The 22156-nt window shown below is 33.4% G+C and overlaps 2 protein-coding genes and 1 long non-coding RNA gene across 3 annotated transcripts; all 3 read left to right on the forward strand.

Annotated features, from left to right (window-relative positions):
• The first annotated feature begins 617 nt into the window (after positions 1–617).
• LOC124912226 (phosphatidylinositol:ceramide inositolphosphotransferase 1-like) lies at positions 618–5161 on the forward strand. Its single transcript, XM_047452793.1, has 11 exons — positions 618–1260; positions 2384–2470; positions 3079–3147; positions 3326–3406; positions 3628–3699; positions 3829–3886; positions 4302–4404; positions 4477–4572; positions 4653–4699; positions 4774–4889; positions 4964–5161. Exons 1-11 carry the CDS (start codon positions 1135–1137, stop codon positions 5036–5038), a joined length of 930 nt encoding a protein of 309 aa, XP_047308749.1. The 5' UTR covers positions 618–1134; the 3' UTR covers positions 5039–5161.
• Positions 5162–13155: 7994 nt separating this feature from the next.
• LOC124912225 (beta-D-glucosyl crocetin beta-1,6-glucosyltransferase-like) lies at positions 13156–14736 on the forward strand. Its single transcript, XM_047452792.1, has one exon. It carries the CDS (start codon positions 13187–13189, stop codon positions 14576–14578), a length of 1392 nt encoding a protein of 463 aa, XP_047308748.1. The 5' UTR covers positions 13156–13186; the 3' UTR covers positions 14579–14736.
• Positions 14737–17290: 2554 nt separating this feature from the next.
• LOC124912227 lies at positions 17291–21872 on the forward strand. The gene is made up of 5 exons (XR_007096646.1): positions 17291–17386; positions 17467–17513; positions 17593–17708; positions 17783–17931; positions 21751–21872. It is a non-coding gene; the product is annotated as an uncharacterized LOC124912227 (long non-coding RNA).
• The last annotated feature ends 284 nt before the right edge of the window (positions 21873–22156 follow it).

Below are 22156 nucleotides of genomic sequence, written 5' to 3' on the forward strand. Positions count from 1 at the left end.
AAAGAAATCGAATCGAGACACAATTCTAAACAGCACCAACGAACCTGGTCAACAATCATAGATGATATCTTTAAAACAAAATACTCATAGGGGACAAGACAAAATTCAAAACACTCACATGAACATGCTCATGTTCGACCCAACACCGAATTAACTACCGCAAGTCAGAACAAACAGTTAGAAATCAAAGCAACAATAACCTAAATCCGGAAAAAACCAATTGAACACATGTTTCAAAAGAAAATGGCAGCCAAATGCAACTTAAAAACTTTACTTTCTCCGTTCTAGACACAAAATATAATATAACGTTGAATGAGAATTATTAAATTAGAGACCGACATGTGACATAATATGTGCGAGATTCCACCTCTTTCGTACACTTTTCACTCGACTCTTTCTACGCCAAACATTTATAATACTATAGGGATAACGTCTCAAAACTTCTGATTAATTTTTATTAATAATTTGATCCTTTTAAATATTTAACAAATCAAACCAAACTATTCATTTCCATGTATATATCTCTAAAAAAAACATATAAAATTGATGTATATAAAATGAACAAGCATACAAGTTGATGACATTAATGAAGCATGAAATTTTACTTTACTAGGGAGATGAGAAGACAAAGTCAGTTCAAGATAGAATTTAGCCCTAAAGAATGGAAGAGAGAGATTCCTTCCATATTCGATTGCTACTTTTCAGGAATTTCAAGACTGATGGACCGACGATCTCTTCTTTTACTAGAAAGGAGAGAAATTTATATATATAACTGGATTTCTGTAGACTGTAGACTGCTTCAAAAACACTGAGAGATTCATTTCACTTTTTGCGTTATTCAACAGTCACTGATTCTGGCCATTTTGATCGGAGTTTGAATCATTCCGGGAACGACCTTGATTCAGGAGTATCTTATTTGATTTTGAACCAATTCAATTCTTGAAGAGAATGAATTAATTTTTCTTAAACTTTTTGAGATTAGTGTATCAAATTCCGATGGAACTTGGCCTGTGACTTTGATGTAATATGAAACTGATCCTAATACGTAAAGAAGATGTATCTTTACATTGGTCGCGAGGCTTCAAAGGTTCGTAGTTTACAGTTATTCTTCTATGTATTCCGGGATTTGTATATATGTTTTTGTTGTTAATTTCCTCGTGTTTCAATCAGCTGTGGAAGAGACTTTGTGCAGAAACTGCCACTGAGTTCAACCTTCTTCTCCACAACTGGAAGTATCTTCTCGCCGGAATCTTCTTCCAGGTTTCTCGCTTAGATAGACACTTCGATCTAGATTTATCTATATTAATTCGAAATACAGTTTAATTCGAATAATTTTACATTTACAATTGAATAATTCAAATTCGAATGTTGTGTTTTCGCCTTACCAAGTTTCTGTGTTAATTGGATGCTTAATTAGGTCTGCAGTGCATATCCTTGAAATTGAATGCTGCTTCATTAGGCATTAAATTGAATGTAAATGCTGTATATTTTTTCTGGTTGATCATATAAGTATGTTTTGTTTACACTGGCTTTATTCAATCATTGCTATTTGTTCACAAATCCTCATCAGGAATGCCATTTCTGCAGCATATCCAGAAAGTTTCCGGTCTCTAGAAATGGTTTTCAAGTTTAGATCTCCTGAACGTGATTTATTTGTTTTCTTCCAAGGTTAAGACATCAGTTAATTACCTTTCTGAAAAGGTCAGGAGTGCATTTTGTTCGCTTCTTCAGAAGTTAAGGTAATAAGTAAACGGAAGTTTCACTAGATAGATTATAGAGTTACCATTTCAGCAAACCTTTCAAATCTTTATCTGTCTGTGTCTTAGCTTGAATCATGGAAGTCAAGCTAGACCCATCATGACAGCTCTGCATGCCAGGAAACTTCCCCCAAACATCGATGTTGTTGAGCCCATTCTTTGTCATGATACTTAACCAAATTATCCCAAGTGAATTTCATCATAACTCGTGTTTGTACCTTTCTGTGCTGTTCTTCAGCAACAACTGTTTCTGTTGCAGAATTAACAGTTATTTAATCAACAAAGGAAATAAGAGTAATTTCTTTGTCTGAATATTACACACAAGTTATCCATTTTCTATTCAGAGGAGTACTTTGGGTGGAAAAAAGGGATACACCCTTATTATATTATATAGTAAATGATCATAAGGGATTATAAGTCTGATAGATAAGTATTTTTCTACTTTGCCTTACTATACACTTGGTAATGTTATTCATTTGAACTTAATTCTGAATTATTTGCAATATCCAATAGTTTGTCTGCTTCTATATAGTATACTTGTTTTCATTTGGTCGAATGACAGTGCTTGGTGTAGTATGTTTTTCAGATATGTAGGCTGTAAAAATGAATTTATTTTGTCTATTCAGTACATTCATGGGGTTGCTGCTAGAGGAGTCCACTATTTTCATCGGCCAGGACCAATTCTTCAGGATGTTGGTTTTTATCTTCTTCCGGTATGTCTACTTTAATTTTTATAATATTGTTTTAGTTTTCATGTTTTAGGATGCATTTAATGAAACTGAAAATCAATGTTGAATATTAAACTTTTAAGTGTCGAATGAGTTAAGTATGCGAAAAATAAATTTTGCATAAGCCAAAATGAAAATATTGAAATTTTAAGTATAACTGTATAAGTTGATTTGATAAAGTGTAGAACTAACTAAAGATTATTTTAAGATGTTAGTTGATTAATTTCAGGCTTATATGTCTTTTACATACTTTTACTATATTGAGTTAACACATTCATAGCTTACCAAATTAAATATAAATAATTAAGTGATTGTATTAAAATGTTTTTAAAATAATTAAATGATTTAACTATGGAAAAGAACTTAAATCATTTAGATTAAGAGATAAGCTTTTTTTTTTATCAAACACCACTTTTGAATACCTGCGTGCATATCTTCATTATTATACATTGTTCCAACTCGTTATTTTCTTATTTATTCTTTTGTTTTTTCCTTCCCTTCTGTGACGTTTGAACGTATCTTGCGCTCTTTTTAATAAAAGTTCACATTTAAAAAAAAAGTACATTGTTCCAACTCGTGTTCTTCTATTACAGGAACTTGGACTGGACAAAGCTTATATAAGTGAGACTGTATTCACTTCTATCTTTGTCTCCTTTTTCCTGGTACCATTCTCTCTTCATACATCATTCTTTGATTTAATTGTCATTTTTACTTTGCTAGTTGTGCACATTCATGTTCTTATTTTCAACCTCCTTCCATTTAGGCTGAAAGAATTCCATGTGTTTGTTCCTGCAATGGTTTAATATATCCCGTTTTTTTACTTTGGTATTTTCGATACAGTGGACTTTTCACCCATTCATCTTCAAGAGCAAGAAGATCTATACAGTTCTTATATGGTGCAGAGTTCTTGCCTTTTTGGTGGTAAGTGATGGTTCTTACGAGAAAAAGTGGCTTGAGCTACAAGTTTCTTCATTTGGAAACACAATTTATCTGAACTTCTGACTCAGAAATCATATGGTGGTTTCTATGTTAGATCTAGATCAAGATTCAGAAACATAAGTGTCTCCAAATAGGTCCACTTATTGATGTTTTTTCATATGTGAATGATGTTCCTTTTTTTTGGTGAATCATTATGTTTACAGGCTTGTCAAATACTTCGAATATTGACGTTCTATTCCACGCAGCTCCCGGGGCCTAATTATCATTGCCGTATGGTGAGTGTTTATTTGAAAAAACAATGATTTATTCGATTTTGGAATATATCTTTACTAACAATTAACCCAAACACCATTTAGAAATTAAATCTAGTACAAACTTATAACAATTGTTGCTTACTTTAACAGGGTTCAGAGCTTGCTACGCTCCCTCCTCCGAATAATCCTTTAGAAGTTTTCATTATAAGTAAGCAATGTTGCTTATTTTGGTCCCTATACAAGTCTTTCTCTAAACGCTTAGGCCAGTCTGGTTCGAGGGGAGTAAGAATTAGAATTTGAATTGGAATTGATGATCCATTTTCAAATTCTTTGAAGGATTTGGAAATGGATATGATTTTTCCGATTCTTATACAACTGTATTTATAAGTCTAATTCCAATTATAGGGTACGGGATTAGAATTTTTTTGATCTTATTGACAGTTAAAATTCTTACATTGTTTTTTATTTATTGTTTTGTTTTTCCCTTTCCTTTTTGTAACGTTTGAACGCATCTTGTTCTCTTTTTAATAAAAGTTGACATTTAAAAAAAGAAAAATCCAATTCCAATTATACACGTCCAAACATTAAGTGTGTTCCTGATCTTTGAGTGCTATTCAATGCAGTTCCTGGAAGTATATTATATGGATGCGGTGATTTGATATTCTCATCACATATGATCTTCACTCTTGTGTTTGTGCACACATATCATAAATACGGAACGAGAAGGTAACAACTGGATTAATTTATCTTAAGTTGATTTTCATTTATAATCCAACTAATCCGTATAAACATTTGTAGGTTTATTAAGTATTGTGCCTGGTTAGCCGCTGTGATTCAAAGTTTATTGATTATAGCATCCCGTAAACATTATACTGTTGATGTCGTCGTGGCTTGGTAAATAAATAAAGAACCTTTATATATGGTTATCAAGTATTTCAAACAAAAAAATGAATAATTTTAAACTTCCATTACAGGTATACAGTTAATTTGATGATATTCTTTTTAGACCATACATTGCCAGGTTAGAACCTAGCTTTACTTGTAATTAGTTATCAAGGAAAAATCAATTGAAGTTGTATTTGATTGTAATTGCAGAACTGTCTGATCGAACCGGAGCTGCAGCATTCTTACTGCCGGTTAACAAAGATAACAAGGATAAAGAAGAGAATCACAAGCTTCTTAATGGAAGCTCTGGAGAATCTTTGGATAGGGTAAATACTCTTTGATAGAAGAATAACAAATGAATTATTTAGAAAGCTAATTTATTTTTTGGGCTTTCTTTTAGAGATCGAGAAATATAGTTAATAGTAAGATTGTTGAAGATGGAAACACGGGTCATGGCGATATGGGGGATGAATGACGACAAATAAGCTAAGGTAATTAATTTTCGATTAGCCAATTGTCTCGGGTTCTTCATTAGATTTATAGCCTTAGGAGTAGTAGTATGTAGTAAACTTTTGGAATTTTGAGCTTCTTTCTATTATGGATTGCCTTCTATTGATTATGTTCTTTTAGTTTCATTTTTTTGGTCAAATGACATAAATTTTGTTGGGTGTTGACTTAAAAGACTGTTGGATAACATTTAAAGATGTAATTTTAAAACATAAATAAATAGGTGGGCTAATTGAGCTAGAAATTAAAACTCATGGGTTACTAACTATTATTATGAGTTAAAAACATTTATCGTTCATGATCATATATAAATAAATAAAAAAGGTATTCATTGAATGCAGTCAATTCCTAAAAAAAAAAAATACCTATTCATTAATCCAATTAACTTTTTTTCTCTCTAAGAGTGAAAAGTCATTTTTCTTAATCCCTCTAATAACCTGCTTAACATGAGAGATCAATGCATTATTTCTCTTTACACGACCTTGATGGGAGTTGTATTGTAATATATTCGATTTGGTATACTATTTAGTCAAATCGAATTTGTTGTCTCGAGTTTTTATAATTTGAAAAATATTCCCACTTTTGGTGGGTTGTATGGCTGCACAAATCCATCAATTGTTTTTTTAATTATTTTTGGAGTTATGTTCTCATTTTAACAACAAAGAATATTAAGTTGTCAAATATTTAAAAAAAAAAATTAATATAAAGCTATTGGAACTGATTTTCATTTGAAGTCTTTTATATCATCTTGTAAATTATTAGTTATCAATTGTTTACATTTTTTTTTAGCGTTCCTTACTAACCCACGAACAAGGACAAATTTACTAGAATATTTGATAGACATTCTTCAAATACGCTTGATTGGTTTGTTTGATTTTCTCTAATTCACTACTTATCTTTATAAAATTATTCAAACGAGTCCGAATTTAGAGTCACCCTCAATAAATTTTAAGACGGTTAGATTTTTATTCGAAGTTTAATTTTTTTAAAATTTATCATACTACTTAATACATACATTCTCGTTTATTTATTTTGATTCTGTATATGTTATTTTGTATTATTTAAAAAAAAAAATTATATGTAACACTTTATTTTAATCCATGAGAATTAATTTTTTATATTATATATATATATATATATATATATATATATATATTTGTATGAAGCTCAAAAAAAAACTCTTAGAATTGAAATAGCTAAAAATGAAAGCTAAAATAAGCATAAAATTAGAACTCTGTGAATCCATTAAAAAAATGTAACACTTTTTACCGTTTTAACTCATATACGGCTATTTCTTTTCTACTCACAACTAAAATAAATTAATATAATCATAATGTCTTACCATATCTTAATATTAGTATGAAAATATTATTAACTCTAATATATATTATTATATAAGTTAACAAAACCATATTCATTCATTTATAAAATAAGATAGAAAAAAACACACCAAAGGAATAAAAGGTTACACTTATATATATTAAGTAAGATAAATGAAAAAAAACATAGTATAGACTAGAATATAATTATCTTCCATTTTATTATTAATACTTTAAAATTATATCCCATTACAAAATGAAATTTATATATAACACGAAATTTTCATTCTCAACCTTATTCATTCAATTAGATTTTGGGGGTATGAATCGCTGACCTTGGCAAGTACATGATCCATGACCTATACAAAATGGCTGAAATCCTTGGCACTTAACACGACAATCTTCATTACTACCGCAAGTCCCGCAATTACAAACACCTTGAATGCATTTCGGCACCCAATGTTGACACCAATCAAAGCAATCACTAACAACTTTGCAAGAATGAAAACTTAATGGAAGTTTCTCTACAAGAAAATTATTATGAAAATGTAATTCATTTACAAAAAAATATTCAAATAAACTATGCAAAGATAGAGGAATACCATAACCATAAGTAGAGATGATGAAAGACATAGCCAAGATGGTGATCAATAGTACTCCTCTTCTATCCATTTGTATTAGTTGAAATGTTTCTAAGGTTGTAATAATATTTTAAGCAAATTACTCATTTACCAATATTTATAAAGGTTCTTTTTAATTAATTAATTTGATTTGATATTGTCAATATCTTTTACATTTAATTGCATTTAATAGACTTCATTTATTAAAAGTAACTGCATCAACTACTCTAAATCTAAATATCTAAAATACATTAAAACAACATAAACCTACTTTAGCATCTCAAATTTTAACGGGTCAATACATCATCTACTCTAAATTTTACAATTCTATCCTACAAAATTATAAAATATTCATTCTCTACAAAATCTATTATTATAATAAGAGAGAAATAAGAGAGAGATAAAGAATGATAGAGAAGAGAGAGGAGAGAGAAAGAATTATTAAAAAATTATAGAATTTGTATTTGGTATGCTAAATTTAAACTAGAAGAGTCAAAATTTTAGAATTTTCTATTTTAGAATTAATGTTTAGATTAACTGATGTATGATGTATGGTCTTTTTTAAAGATATTTTTGTTAAAAAAATCTAATATAGCATAGATGGTTGTGTTTAGAGTAACCGATGCACTTGCTCTAATAATCTTAATATTGCATAGTTTAAGCCATTTTTAGAAAGTTATATTTTTTTACCACTTATCATCACATAATGGTACTTAATTTGGATATATGTTAAATTAAGAAATTGAAATAAAATATATTTTTAGGTAAGAAAATAATTAGATTACAATTTTGACATAATATTTCTTTTTTAGTTTACTTTTATAAAAATAATACCAAAAAGCATTATATATATAATATTTGTATTTGTCACAATAAATCATAATATATTTAAAAAATTGTCAAAGTTAAAATTAATAGTTTTTTTAATTATAAATCAAATTATAATGTAAGTTTTAATATAAATATTATTTTTCATCATGATTAAATCATGTATAAATGATTAATATTCACAATATTAGACTGTCCTGACCCAAATGAGTTTTTGATAGGGACATAGACTTAGGCTCATAATATAATAAAATAAAATCATAATTGTTTGATATTGGATTCACTGGACCCAATTATATGATTATAAATATATAGTCTTAATTAAAGTTTTATTTACTGTATTCACATACATAATATTTGTTATTATTTTTCTCTCTCTAAGTTGTAATCTTCTACTTTAATTATAGTGAAATTTTCTTTATCTGTCCATGATTTTCCCGTCTTGAGTTTCCACGTAAATCTTGGGTTATTTATCGTACTTTCTTGATTGATACTTCATCTATTCTTTATCTTGATTTGTCTTATACTCATATCCTGTTTTTTAACAATTGGTTTCAGAGTCTTAAACTTTTTTTTATTCTAAAACTATATTTATTTTCGAAGATGTCAAATATGAAGTACGGTATTCCGTTATTGGATCACAATACCAGATTTTTATGGAAGATAACGATGCGAGATTTGCTCACTCAGATTAATTTGGACGAAACTCTATTAAGGTTTAATAAGATGCCCAGTTCATGGACAGTAGAAGAGAAAAGGAGGAAGAATCGCAAGACTATGTCTCATATATATCTACATCTACATCTACATCTACATCTATCAAACAATATTCTACAAGATGTTCTGAAGGAGACGAGTACTAATGGGTTATGGCTAAAGTTAGAAAAACTATGTTGCACAACGAATGATAAAAAATACAAATTAAAATAAATTCGTTAAAAAATAAATAGAAATAACTTAATCATAAAATATGAACAAAATGTATCTTAAGTATCAAGTTATCAACTTTATTTAAAAAATATTTTTGTACAGACATTAAGAATAGTTGTACGGGGAGCATGGCTTCGTCTGAATGGTTCAGAAACAACAAACATGATGCTGATATGTCTAGAAGGTATTCTATACTTCGATTCAATACCACAAATATAACAATTTAGTTTAATCATTTATCTCAAAAGTTTACTTTATACCTAATTTAAAGTAACAAACGCATGCATCATACATAACATGCAATACTTTTAGTTACTATATAGACACCACAATTGACCACATAACTCAAAAATATAGTACACGCTAGGGCTGCAAATGAGTCAAGCTACTCGTGAGTTGCTCGGTCAAAATTTGACTTGAGCTTGACTTTGACAAAGCTCAAGCCGACTCGTTTAATATTTAAGCTCGAGCTCATATAATTCTTACAAGATAACTTCTCGAGCTTTTACGAACTTGATAATATATACTATATATTTTTTTTCATTCTCTATGTCTTTGTTCAACCACTTTATGTCAAGCCCATTATTATATCATATTGCCCCAAAATTAAAAAATAGAAACTTTAATTACCCAATCTATCATCGTTATAATATAATATATTATAGAATATATGTACTAAATATGTTATATTTTAGCAATAATATCATATATATATATATATTTTTCGTGTTCTTTCTTTTACACAATTTCTTTCACTTATTTACAATTATTTGTTTTTTTCCACAATTTTTATCACTTATTTACAAACACTTTTTTCTCTTCTGTCGCTTCATTTTTATATTATTTAATTCGAGAATTAGTAAACTCAAGTTACTTAACTATTTCTTTCGTTGAATAAATATAGAAATATGATATTTTCGTTTTGAAAATAAATTTTAGTTTAAGTTAAAGCTCAAGCTTGAAAATTTAATTTTAGTTCAAATTTTTCGAGTCGAGTCGATTCGAGCTCAAACTCAAATTTATAAACTTATTTGAGTTTGAATCGAGCTAATAAATATTTAATCGAGTCGAACTCGAGCTCAAGCTGGTGAGAGCTCAGCTCGACTCATTTGCAATCCTAATTCTGGACATGTAATGATGATGTAAACATTCTTCAAACTTCAAACTTCAAACTTGGTTACGCCAAAAATCATAATTTTTCAAAAAAATATCATCATCTCGCATTGCTTTAGAATAATGTATTATATAATTTACAATCAAGTGTACTTTCACAAAGTCTTAATCCCCAAAATTAAATTGCATCATGGATATCAAATTTGAGTTTCTACGCATCCTCATATGTATTGTCTAAAACAATATCATTATTGAATATATTCTTCAATTTCAACACTTATTCACAAGGTTTTAAAATACGCGGTCGGACCGCCGGTCCAACCGATCCGACCGTGAAACGGGTGATTAACCGTACCGGTTGTTGGCTTCAATACGTGAACCTTACGAACCGGTCAAAATCCGGTTGAACCAGACGGTTTGAACGGAAAAATGATCCCGAAATTTCCGGTTAGAAAGGTTTTCTCTCTCCAAACACCAAAATTTTAATATGATCTCCTCTTATCAGATCTGTTCAAGATTGATCTCCTTCCTCTGTGTCCACCTTCGTTGATTAGATCTGTTCAGCTCAAATAAAAAGCATGGAGAATGAGCATTCCTTTTACCTTCGTCGGAAGAAGATAAGATGATACTTTGAGAAGATGATATTTCTTAGAGGAGAGAGAAGACAATACTTTTGAAGAAATGATAATGGGAGAGAGAAAATAAATTTAATGTTAAAAATTAATTATAGTTAGGTTAAAAATTAATCATAGTTAAATTAAAAATAAAAGTATATGATTTTGTTTATTTATTACTTTTAAATAATCTTTTTTATTTATTTATTTATTGGTTTCATCTTATAAAAATTAAATCGGTCCAACCAGCGGTTGAACCGATCGGACCGAAGTTCGCCTAAAAAACCGAGTTGATGAACGGAACGATTTTCAAAACCTTGTTTATTCATATCATGGATTATGAGCTCATATCATATTTTTTTTTATTTTTTATTTTTTTAGAATTTTACCTAAAACTCACATTCTCATCATATTTTAAATTAATATAATAAATATTTAATAACTCTTACTAATATTTAAAAACTATATTTATGATAATATATATTTTTAAATGATCCATTATATTAAAAATTATAATAATAATAATTAAATATACCGATCAAAATTGACAATAAAATATATAATAATATAAAGAACGTTTAAAAAAGACTCGTATTCTCTCTCTCTCTCAATTCAAAGTAAAAACACATTGCCCTGTTCTTTTCTTTTTGGATTGATTTTTGTTTTTCATTTGTCTAATATGTGCTCTCTCACGGGGAGATAGAAATGATTGTTTTATTATTATTATTTTAATCATTTCAATTTCTATGTGAGGGGCATAAGTCACTAGATGATATTGAGAGTAATCGAGATGATATATTGAGACAGTGGCGGAATCAAATCGGGGCCAGCATGGGTTTAAGCACTGACTCCTAAATTAGTAAGATAGAAAGAACATGATAAGTTTATATAGCATCAGTAGTTTTAGTATAGTGGTAATTAATTATATATACATGTCATCTGAGTAATCCAAGTTCGAGCCCCGACAAAGTCAGGGCGGATAGGCCTAATGAAATGACCCAACAAGACTGATAGTGCCTGCTTGAAAACTATTATTTTACCAATAAATTTTAGGTTTTTTCTTTCAAATTTTGTACTTGATATAATTTTTTTAATCTAACATTATATATATTAATTGCAGAAACGAAGCGTTACCAGTATAGAAAACAGAAAAAAATTAAAATATGCACATCGATCTGGTAGCAAAACATTCACACAACTACAACGAGAAATTGTAAAAACTATTTTTTAACTTTGTTTTAAAATTGAACTTTCAATCTTAGAAGTGCAAGAAGGATCAGCTCCAAGTTATGAAGAATTCTTTTTGACTACTAGGACCAAATATGATAAATTTGTTGATCCGCACGTATTAGAGAAAATGATAAGTATAGAATATGTTTACTGTACATTTTATTTATTATTGCCATTGACATATTTTGCTGTAAGATAAGCTAAGACATATGCGAGTTGAATGTCTCGACATTTCTAATGTCGATTTAGTTGAAGGAGTTTTGGCCCTCAAGACAAGGGAAAATTATTGGGATGAGATCAGTTTTACCTTCCCAAGTTCGAGGGTCAACACAGTCCAAAAAACAACTTCTCTGGGACAATTTGACAATGCAAAGAAGACTCGATGATATGGAAGAGAGGATGAGGGAGGAGAGGGCCGAGATGGAAAACATGTTGAGGGTTGATATGGGAAAAAAGGATGAGGGAGGAGAGGGCCGAAATGATGTGTCTTATGTCACAGTTTATGTGTGGCGGTGGTTTGTCAATCAATCATGCCTTGTTTGCGAAATTTACTAATGTCGATCAATATCGGGTCAAGGTTCATCAACGACAATTCCACTCGTGCAGCCCCAACAACAAGACGACGATGATTCTGGGAAAGAAGACGCAGATTAAATAAGAACATTTGTTATATATAATTAGAATTCAAATTTGGGTGTAGTACTACTCATTATTTTGTGTTTGTTTAAGAACATTTGTTATGATTTTTAATATGGTTTAATTTTGGTTCAATTTCATTTAGGGGTTTATGGTTTAATTTTGGTTCTATTTTAGGTTTTATAATATTATTAAAATATAATTTTTTTTATTACATCGGTGTTACCGATTGGATATTAAACCAATCGGTGTTACCGTGTTCGCTTTATAACGATTGGTTATTAAACCAATCGGTGTTATCGTGTTCGCCTTATACCGATTGGTTATTAAACCAATCAGTGTTACTCGGTGTGTCTATACCGATTGGTTAGACACCAATCAGTGTTTCTCGATGTGCCTATATTAAGAGAGGTTCTAGCGATCAGTGACGATCAGATTACATCTAATCGGTATTACCCTACACCGATTGGTAATCAAGGTATTACTGATCGGTTTAACGATCGATTAATATTTTAGTTTTTTTTATGACGAAGAACAATTCTGAAGAAGAAAAAAGAATGCGTTCAATAGTAGTTCTGAATTGATAGACTTTAAATAAATGCAACTTTGTTACATACTCTTAGTTTATAGTGAAATTCTTGCCAAATGAAATGAAACTCAAAGTGCCCTAGCCAATCGATAACTTTTCGGTTTTTCACAACTTTTCCGTAATAATAAATCTGACACTTCGGTCTAACTTTATAAATAAAATTGAGATTCTTCTTTTCTCATTAACAAATTCAATTCATCTCTGAATCTGATTAAAGAAAAGTGAGATCCAGATCAGATGGAGATGGAGACGAAGAAGCCACGCTTGAATGTTTTAATGTTTCCATGGCTGGCATATGGTCACATCTCTCCTTACTTAGAACTTGCCAAAAGACTTGCCGACAGAAACTTCCAAATCTATCTATGTTCAACTCCCATCAATCTGAGCTCTATCAGTAAAAGGGTCACGGAGAAACACACTCAATCGATCAAACTCATCGAATTCCATCTCCCATCTCAACCTGACCTTCCTCCCAATTTCCACACCACAAATGGCCTCCCACTTCACCTCAACTCAGTCCTCAAAAGAGCCATGGACATGGCCTGCCCATCTTTCACCCAAATCATTACAACCCTCAAACCAGACATACTCATTTACGACTACCACCAGCCATGGGCCTCTGTTGCCGCTTCTTCACTCGGAATACCAGCCGTTCAGTTCTTCCCTGTGTGCGCTTCCATCATCTGTTATCTTCGCCATAAAATTCTGAAACAGGACGTTCACTTCCCTTATCCCGCCATGAATCCTCGGGGAACTTACTGGAACCAGAAATTTCAAGAAATGATGAAAGGGTTCACAAATACTCAAGGCGGCCAAAGTACTGCAAGTCATTCTTCATTGACTAAAACCTGTGACATTATATTCGTCAAGACTTTTGGAGACATGGAAGGGAAATACATCGAATATGGATCCAAACTACTTGGCAAAAGGATAGTCCCCACAGGTCCACTCCTTCAAGAACAGGCAGATGATGATGATGATGATAATGATGATGATGATAGCTGGATCATGGAGTGGCTTAACAATAAAGATACATCATCAACCATTCTTGTGTCGATTGGATCAGAGTCCTTTCTATCGAAGATGGAAACAGAGGAAATAGCAAAAGGGTTGGAGTTAAGCATGATGAATTTCATTTGGGTAGTTAGATTTCCTTCTGAGGAGAAGATTTCAATTGATGAAGCCTTACCCAATGGCTTCCTTAAGAGGGTAGGAGATAGAGGACTTGTAATTGAGAAATGGGCACCACAAGCTAGAATCTTGGGGCACCCAAATGTTGGAGGATTTGTAAGCCATTGTGGGTGGGGTTCTATAATAGAGGCTATGTCATTTGGAATCCCAATTGTGGCTATACCAATGAACTATGAACAACCGGTGACTGCAAGGCTAGTGGAGGAGATTGGTGTGAGTTTGGAAGTAAATAGAGATGATAATGGAGGGCTTAATGGGGTAGAGATTGCAGATTTGATAAGGGAATTGGTAGTAGGTGAAAAGGGGAAGCAAATGAGGGATAAAGCAAGAGAAATGAGAGAAAATATCAAAAGTAAAGGGGAAGAAGAGATTGATGGTGTTGTTGAAGAATTGTACAAGCTTCACAAGAAGAATATTGAATTCTCAAAGCTTAATTAACCCTATCTTATGTAATATAAGATTTGTGATCTAATTTCTTTATGATTTAAGACAGAAGTAGAAAGAAATAAAGGAGTAAGATTTCAAAGGGTTGAAATCAAAGGTAAGAAGGTAAGGTAAGGTTTTATGTTTAATATCCTTTGATTTACTGTTTGGTATTTCTTTTTGTTTGGTGTGGTTTGCATGTCATGGTGTTTGAATGATTTGTGAATGATTATTTTGTGTTAAGCAATCGTGTGACTGGAGAGATTTTGATTCAAAGGTTTGAACATGTTTTTTTTTTTTTTTTTTTTTTTTGATGTCAAACTCATGTAAGTGAAAAGTTGACTCAATTTCAATTGTGAGGAAGCCCATGTTACAAAACAATTATATTTATTAAAAAATAGAAAGAATAGTATATAAGACTCTTATAGAATTCATGTGAAATTAGAACTTAGAACTTAAAAGAAAGTAGAGATTTTAAAACCTATGATTAAAAAAAAAGAAAATGAAGGTAGGAAGGTCAAAGTGACTACCTTTTGATGTGATCTTGTATATATACTTCTTTGTATTAAAATGTGAAATAAAAAATAGTAAAATACTAAGGTTACAACAAAATAGAGAACTAAAATAAAAATAGGAAGGAAAACATTACAAAGGGAAGTAAAAAGGAAAACATAGTTTTCTTTAATGCATGTTTAAGGCATAAAATGGTTTTCTTAACAATTTTAATTCCGTGCAATTCTCCTTTTAAAAAAAAAAAAATAGGATTATGGATAAAAAGTTATGAAAGATGCATGAATCATGATCCAACAAAATAAACTTAAGAGAGTCTTGCATATCATTTTGTTATGTTGGCAATGATCAAAATACCAAAATAACCCACATATTTTAGGCATATTCATAAGCATCTTGCCTTTTTTTTCTTTCTTTCTTGGCACCTTGTTATAATATCAAAGTATATAATTAAGACTTTTTAACCATAATCATCTATCATAACGAACCAATTTAAATTCTTTAAGTTCACAGAGGTTACTTCACTGAGAACCAATCGATGTCTGACTCACCCATCATGATTGCAGACGCGGTATAAATTATTGTTTGATCAACTATTTATTTTCGAATTTAAATAGTCGACATGTTCTCACAATCACCCAATGTTTCATATGAAAGAAATTTTGGGAATATATATATATAGGTCGCTCAATTAGCATAACATAACGACATATCAAGAGACCTCAAGATCTTAGGATAAGGTCCAAGTATGTACTCGTCTACGTATGTTTGGTATAAAGTAAACGGATACAAATTTTGTTCAAAAAAACACGACGAAGGTTTGACAACTCAAAATAGTGGGGTGATTGTTGAAGGGTACAACGGGTCAGATATTATGTCATACTACAAAGTTTTAACGAATATAATCGAAGTACAATACTTTTCTCACAAACGAGTTGTTTTATTCAAGTGTAAGTGGTTTGATACACACTCGGGGGAACTAGGAGTGAAAGTGAATAAATATGACTTCGTAAGTATATATAAATGTAAACCGAATTTAAAAACCCAAAGTCAGGACCCCGTATATATTGGCGAGTCAAGCAAAACAAGTATTTTACGCCCCTGATCTATACAGTTCTTATATGGTGCAGAGTTCTTGCCTTTTTTGTGGTAAGTGATGGTTCCTACGAGAAAAAGTGGTTTGAGCTATAAGCTTCTTCATTTGGAAACACAATTTATCTGAACTTCTGACTCAGAAATCATATGGTGGTTTCTATGTTAGATCTAGATCAAGATTCAGAAACATAAGTGTCTCCAAATAGGTCCACTTATTGATGTTTTTTAATATGTGAATGATGTTCCTTTTTTTTTGGTGAATCATTATGTTTACAGGCTTGTCAAATACTTCGAATACTGACGTTCTATTCCACGCAGCTCCCGGGGCCTAATTATCATTGCCGTATGGTGAGTGTTTATTTGAAAAAACAATGATTTATTCAATTTTAGAATATATCTTTACTAACAATAACCCAAACACCATTTAGAAATTAAATCTAGTACAAACTTATAACAATTGTTGCTTATTTTAACAGGGTTCAGAGCTTGCTACGCTCCCTCCTCCGAATAATCCTTTAGAAGTTTTCATTATAAGTAAGCAATGTTGCTTATTTTAGTCCCTATACAAGTCTTTCTCTAAACGCTTGGCCATGTTTGGTTCGAGGGAGTAAGAATTAGAATTGGAATTGATAATCCATTTTCAAATTCTTTGAAGGATTTGGAAATGGATATGATTTTTCCGATTCTTATACAATTGTATTTATAAGTCTAATTCCAATTATAGGGTACGGGATTAGAATTTTTTTTGATCTTATTGACAGTTAAAATTCTTACATTGTTTTTTATTTATTGTTTTGTTTTTCTCTTTCCTTTTTATAACGTTTGAACGCATCTTGTTCTCTTTTTAATAAAAGTTGACATTTAAAAAAAGAAAAATCCAATTCCAATTATACACGTCCAAACATTAAGTGTGTTCCTGATCTTTGAGTGCTATTCAATGCAGTTCCTGGAAGTATATTATATGGATGCGGTGATTTGATATTCTCATCACATATGATCTTCACTCTTGTGTTTGTGCACACATATCATAAATACGGAACGAGAAGGTAACAACTGGATTAATTTATCTTAAGTTGATTTTCATTTATAATCCAACTAATCCGTATAAACATTTGTAGGTTTATTAAGTATATATTGTGCCTGGTTAGCCGCTGTGATTCAAAGTTTATTGATTATAGCATCCCGTAAACATTATACTGTTGATGTCGTCGTGGCTTGGTAAATAAATAAAGAACCTTTATATATGGTTATCAAGTATTTCAAACAAAAAAATGAATAATTTTAAACTTCCATTACAGGTATACAGTTAATTTGATGATATTCTTTTTAGACCATACATTGCCAGGTTAGAATCTAGTTTTACATGTAACTAGTTAGTTATCAAGGAAAAAATCAATTGAAGTTGTATTTGATTGTAATTGTAGAACTGTCTGATCGAACCGGAGCTGCAGCATTCTTACTGCCGGTTAACAAAGATAACAAGGATAAAGAAGAGAATCACAAGCTTCTTAATGGAAGCTCTGGAGAATCTTTGGATAGGGTAAATACTCTTTGATAGAAGAATAACAAATGAATTATTTAGAAAGCTAATTTATTTTTTGGGCTTTCTTTTAGAGATCGAGAAATCCAGTTAATAGTAAGATTGTTGAAAATGGAAACACGGGTCATGGCGATATGGGGGATGAATGACGACAAATAAGCTAAGGTAATTAATTTTCGATTAGCCAATTGTCTCGGGTTTTTCATTAGATTTATAGCCTTATGTCACGGGCTAAAATTCGACCCGTGCGGCACTAAGCTAAATCGACCCTGATTCTAGCTTAGAAAGCCTTTTTAAACACAATGCAAGAAGAACTCAAACGCAAGAAAGAACTTAGAGAGAGAAAACTCTTGAGAATAAGAATATATTGAAAGAATGCTTGATAATTACAATGAAATACCTTCAGAGTATTTATAGGACTTACATGTGTTAAATTAGGAATTACGTCTAATTACAATTTAATTACACTAATTTAGGATATTCCTTCCATAGCAAGAATATCCCTACCTAATTTAGAATATCTCTAATAATCTCTTCCTTAATTGGAATATATATTCTAATCCCTTTCTTGATTAGAATATATCTTCCAATTCCTTCCTTAATTAGATTATCTTCCAATCTCTTCCTTGATTAGAAGATTTGCTGGGCCCACGTAGGCAACTGGGCCTCCCCTTGGGCTAACAAGATTAGCGCACTATCAGGCCAAGACTCTAATGGGCCTCGACATCCCCTGGATTGGGTCGTGACTCTAATGGGCCGTGACATACTCCCCCACCTTAGTCGTGGCCGTCCTCGGTTCGACCTTGGCATGATACTCTTCAACCTCTTCCTTGAAACATTCCCCACACGGTCCCTCGTATCTGTGCACAAGTCCCTTGAGCACAGATTACATAGACTTGCATTCTGGAATATCATGGAAGTACACCTCGTGGCTCGATGTTTGCACCCCATAAAATGGGACGTGACATACTCCCCCACCTAAGTCGTGGCCGTCCTCGGCACGACCCTAGACCGGTGCATGGTGATCTTCTTTCTGGCGTCCCCTGAGCGCTCTTCCTCCCCCTTTGCACGTCACGACATTGGGTGCACTTATGGTCGCCAGACATAACCGATATAAGATGTTTCCCACACATCTCTCGATTTAACACAGTCTCTTGAATCTGCGCACAAGCCCCTTGAGCACATACCGCATAGACTTCAACAGTTGCGGGGGAAACTTCCCTCTTTCCATCGTCCCCTTCCTTAACTGCACACCCTCTTAGATTTGCCCTTCTCTTCATATTCTTGGTGTCTCCCTCTGAATATGCCTGAGCACGATCTGCTTCTTTTCCCACAGACTTGGTGCGAGTGAAGGCAGACTGACTTTGGCCCACGTTGCCTGTGGCCAAACCTTGTGGTTCTAATGGTTGTGCGTTGTCTTTGGCCTTGAGCCCCTCGAAGGCTTCGACACACGCTATCTGGACTTCCTCGGGTACTTCCTCTTTTCCCTTGGACCCGTCCCCATCATCCATCTTGGCAAAAGTGGCAAATGTCTCTTTACCACGTTTGCGACCTCGAACGAATCGCATCGCTGAGAACCTGCTTATTCCCTCTGATTCTCTCCTTGTTGGAATCACGCTAGTCTTCCCGTGATCCAAAATGATTAAATAATCGGAATAAGGCATTATGCAAGCGCGTACCTGATCGCACCATTCTAGTCCCAACACTACGTCGTAGTCTTCCATTGGGACCAAGGTAAATGAGACTGTCCCATTCCAGCCTCCGATCCTGGTGTGCACTCTCCTAGCCTCCCCATTTACCGGCGTGGCTACATCGAAGGACTTCACCGTCCCTCTTGTTGGTCTGATCCGCAGACCCAACGCATTGGCTACTCCTTCTCGCATGAAGTTGTGCGTAGCCCCTGTGTCTACTAGTGCCTTGATGCGTTTTTCCCCGATCCAAACTTCCACAAACAAAGAGCCCCTCCTTGTCCTCTTGTCCGGCTTCGCAACACTAGTCTTCACAGCATTGAGCAGTCTTAAGGATCCTATTTGAGTCTCTTCTTCCTCATCAGATGACTCAGTTCCTTTAACTGCTGCAACCTTTTCCCCCTTAAACGGGCACATAAACTTTATGTGATTATGAGCACCACAAATATAACAGGTTATTGGCTTACCCGAGTCATCGGCTTGCCTCCCTGAGTTTTTATGTGCATGCCCCTTCTTAGATGGGCGGTCTCCCCCACCTTTCTCCTGGTCTTGTGGGCGGTCTCCCCCACCTTCTTCCTCATCATACCTGATGAACTTTGGCCTGTCCACAGACACTTTGAGCTCTATCAGTCTTTCTGCAACCGTTATTGCCTCGGAAACGTCCCGCACCTTGGCCCTTTGCAGCTCCAACTGTGCCCAAGTCTTTAGGCCGTTAACAAACGCGAACAGTGCCTCCTGTTCCGTTAGACTGGGTAACTCGAGCATCAACTCCTGGAATTCCTTCACATACTCCTTAATGGTCCCTTTGTGCACAAGTTGACTCAACCTTTTCCTAGCTTCGTACTCGGCATTCTCTGGGAAGAATTGGCGTTTGAACTCGGTCTTGAAGTCTTCCCATGTTTCCATCCTCAAGGTCCCTCGTTCAATATCTCCTTCTCGCCTCCTCCACCACAGCAATGCCATCTCTTGTAGGAAGAAAGGTGTTGTCTCCAACTTGTCACGATCATCAAGTATGCTTGATGCTCGAAAGTACCTCTCCATGTTCCAAAGGAAGTCATCCACTTCCCTTGCACTCCTCGATCCTTTGAATGGAGTTGGCTTAGGAACATCCATCCGTTGAGGTGCCGCACCTCTATGTTCCCCTCCATTCCTCGCAATCCGTCTTTCCATCGATTCTAGCCTCTCCAAGATCTCCCTCTTGAGAGTCTCAACCATTGCATGGACTTCTCCCCGGATTGGATCAAACACCTTCTGGCAGATGTCCTTAACCTCCCCTCGAACCAATCCTAGCACTTCGTCACGAATGCTACGATTCGAACCGTTAATGATCCCCATTAACTCATTCTCCAACTTTTCAGCACTCTCGTCCAACATCGTCACCTTCTCGGCCACCGCGCTAAACACTTCGAGAGCTTCTTGGTGATCGCTCATGCCTTCTTCAAGCCGGGTCACCCGCGCTTCCATGGCAGCACCTCTCTCGACGGACTTATCCCTCTTGGATCCCTTGTCCTTATGTTGGCCGGTCGGAACCTTAGTGACGGTAGTTCGTGAATCCATTTCTTGCAGCTTGAATGCGGAAATTCAACCTTGCTCTGATACCACTTGTCACGGGCTAAAATTCGACCCGTGCGGCACTAAGCTAAATCGACCCTGATTCTAGCTTAGAAAGCCTTTCTAAACACAATGCAAGAAGAACTCAAACGCAAGAAAGAACTTAGAGAGAGAAAACTCTTGAGAATAAGAATATATTGAAAGAATGTTTGATAATTACAATGAAATACCTTCAGAGTATTTATAGGACTTACATGTGTTAAATTAGGAATTACGTCTAATTACAATTTAATTACACTAATTTAGGATATTCCTTCCATAGCAAGAATATCCCTACCTAATTTAGAATATCTTTAATAATCTCTTCCTTAATTGGAATATATATTCTAATCCCTTTCTTGATTAGAATATATCTTCCAATTCCTTCCTTAATTAGATTATCTTCCAATCTCTTCCTTGATTAGAAGATTTGCTGGGCCCACGTAGGCAACTGGGCCTCCCCTTGGGCTAACAAGATTAGCGCACTATCAGGCCAAGACTCTAATGGGCCTCGACATCCCCTGGATTGGGTCGTGACTCTAATGGGCCGTGACATACTCCCCCACCTTAGTCGTGGCCGTCCTCGGTTCGACCTTGGCATGATACTCTTCAACCTCTTCCTTGAAACATTCCCCACACGGTCCCTCGTATCTGTGCACAAGTCCCTTGAGCACAGATTACATAGACTTGCATTCTGGAATATCATGGAAGTACACCTCGTGGCTCGATGTTTGCACCCCATAAAAATGGGACGTGACACTTAGGAGTAGTAGTATGTAGTAAACTTTTGGAATTTTGAGTTTCTTTCTATTATGGATTTGCCAAGCTTCTATTGATTATGTTCTTCTAGTTTCATTTTTTTGGTCAAATGACATAAATTTTGTTGGGTGTTGACTTAAAAGACTGTTGGATAACATTTAAAGATGTAATTTTAAAACATAAATAAATAGGGGGGCTAATTGAGCTAGAAATTAAAACTCATGGGTTACTAACTATTATTATGAGTTAAAAACATTTATCGTTCATGATCATATATAAATAAATAAAAAAGGTATTCATTGAATGCAGTCAATTCCTAAAAAAAAAAATACCTATTCATTAATCCAATTAACTTTTTTTCTCTCTAAGAGTGAAAAGTCATTTTTCTTAATCCATCTAATAACCTGCTTA

This window comes from Impatiens glandulifera, chromosome 8 (assembly GCF_907164915.1).
Source record: "Impatiens glandulifera chromosome 8, dImpGla2.1, whole genome shotgun sequence".
NCBI lineage: Eukaryota > Viridiplantae > Streptophyta > Magnoliopsida > Ericales > Balsaminaceae > Impatiens > Impatiens glandulifera.

Excerpts from the sequence above, each read along its gene's own strand:
- LOC124912226 (XM_047452793.1), top strand. The coding sequence starts at position 1,135 with ATGTTTTTGTTGTTAATTTCCTCGTGTTTCAATCAGCTGTGGAAGAGA. Across the intron at positions 3,148-3,325 it reads TCTTTGTCTCCTTTTTCCTG|TGGACTTTTCACCCATTCAT; the intron begins GTACCATTCTCT and ends TTTTCGATACAG. Across the intron at positions 3,407-3,627 it reads GAGTTCTTGCCTTTTTGGTG|GCTTGTCAAATACTTCGAAT; the intron begins GTAAGTGATGGT and ends TTATGTTTACAG.
- LOC124912225 (XM_047452792.1), top strand. The coding sequence starts at position 13,187 with ATGGAGATGGAGACGAAGAAGCCACGCTTGAATGTTTTAATGTTTCCA.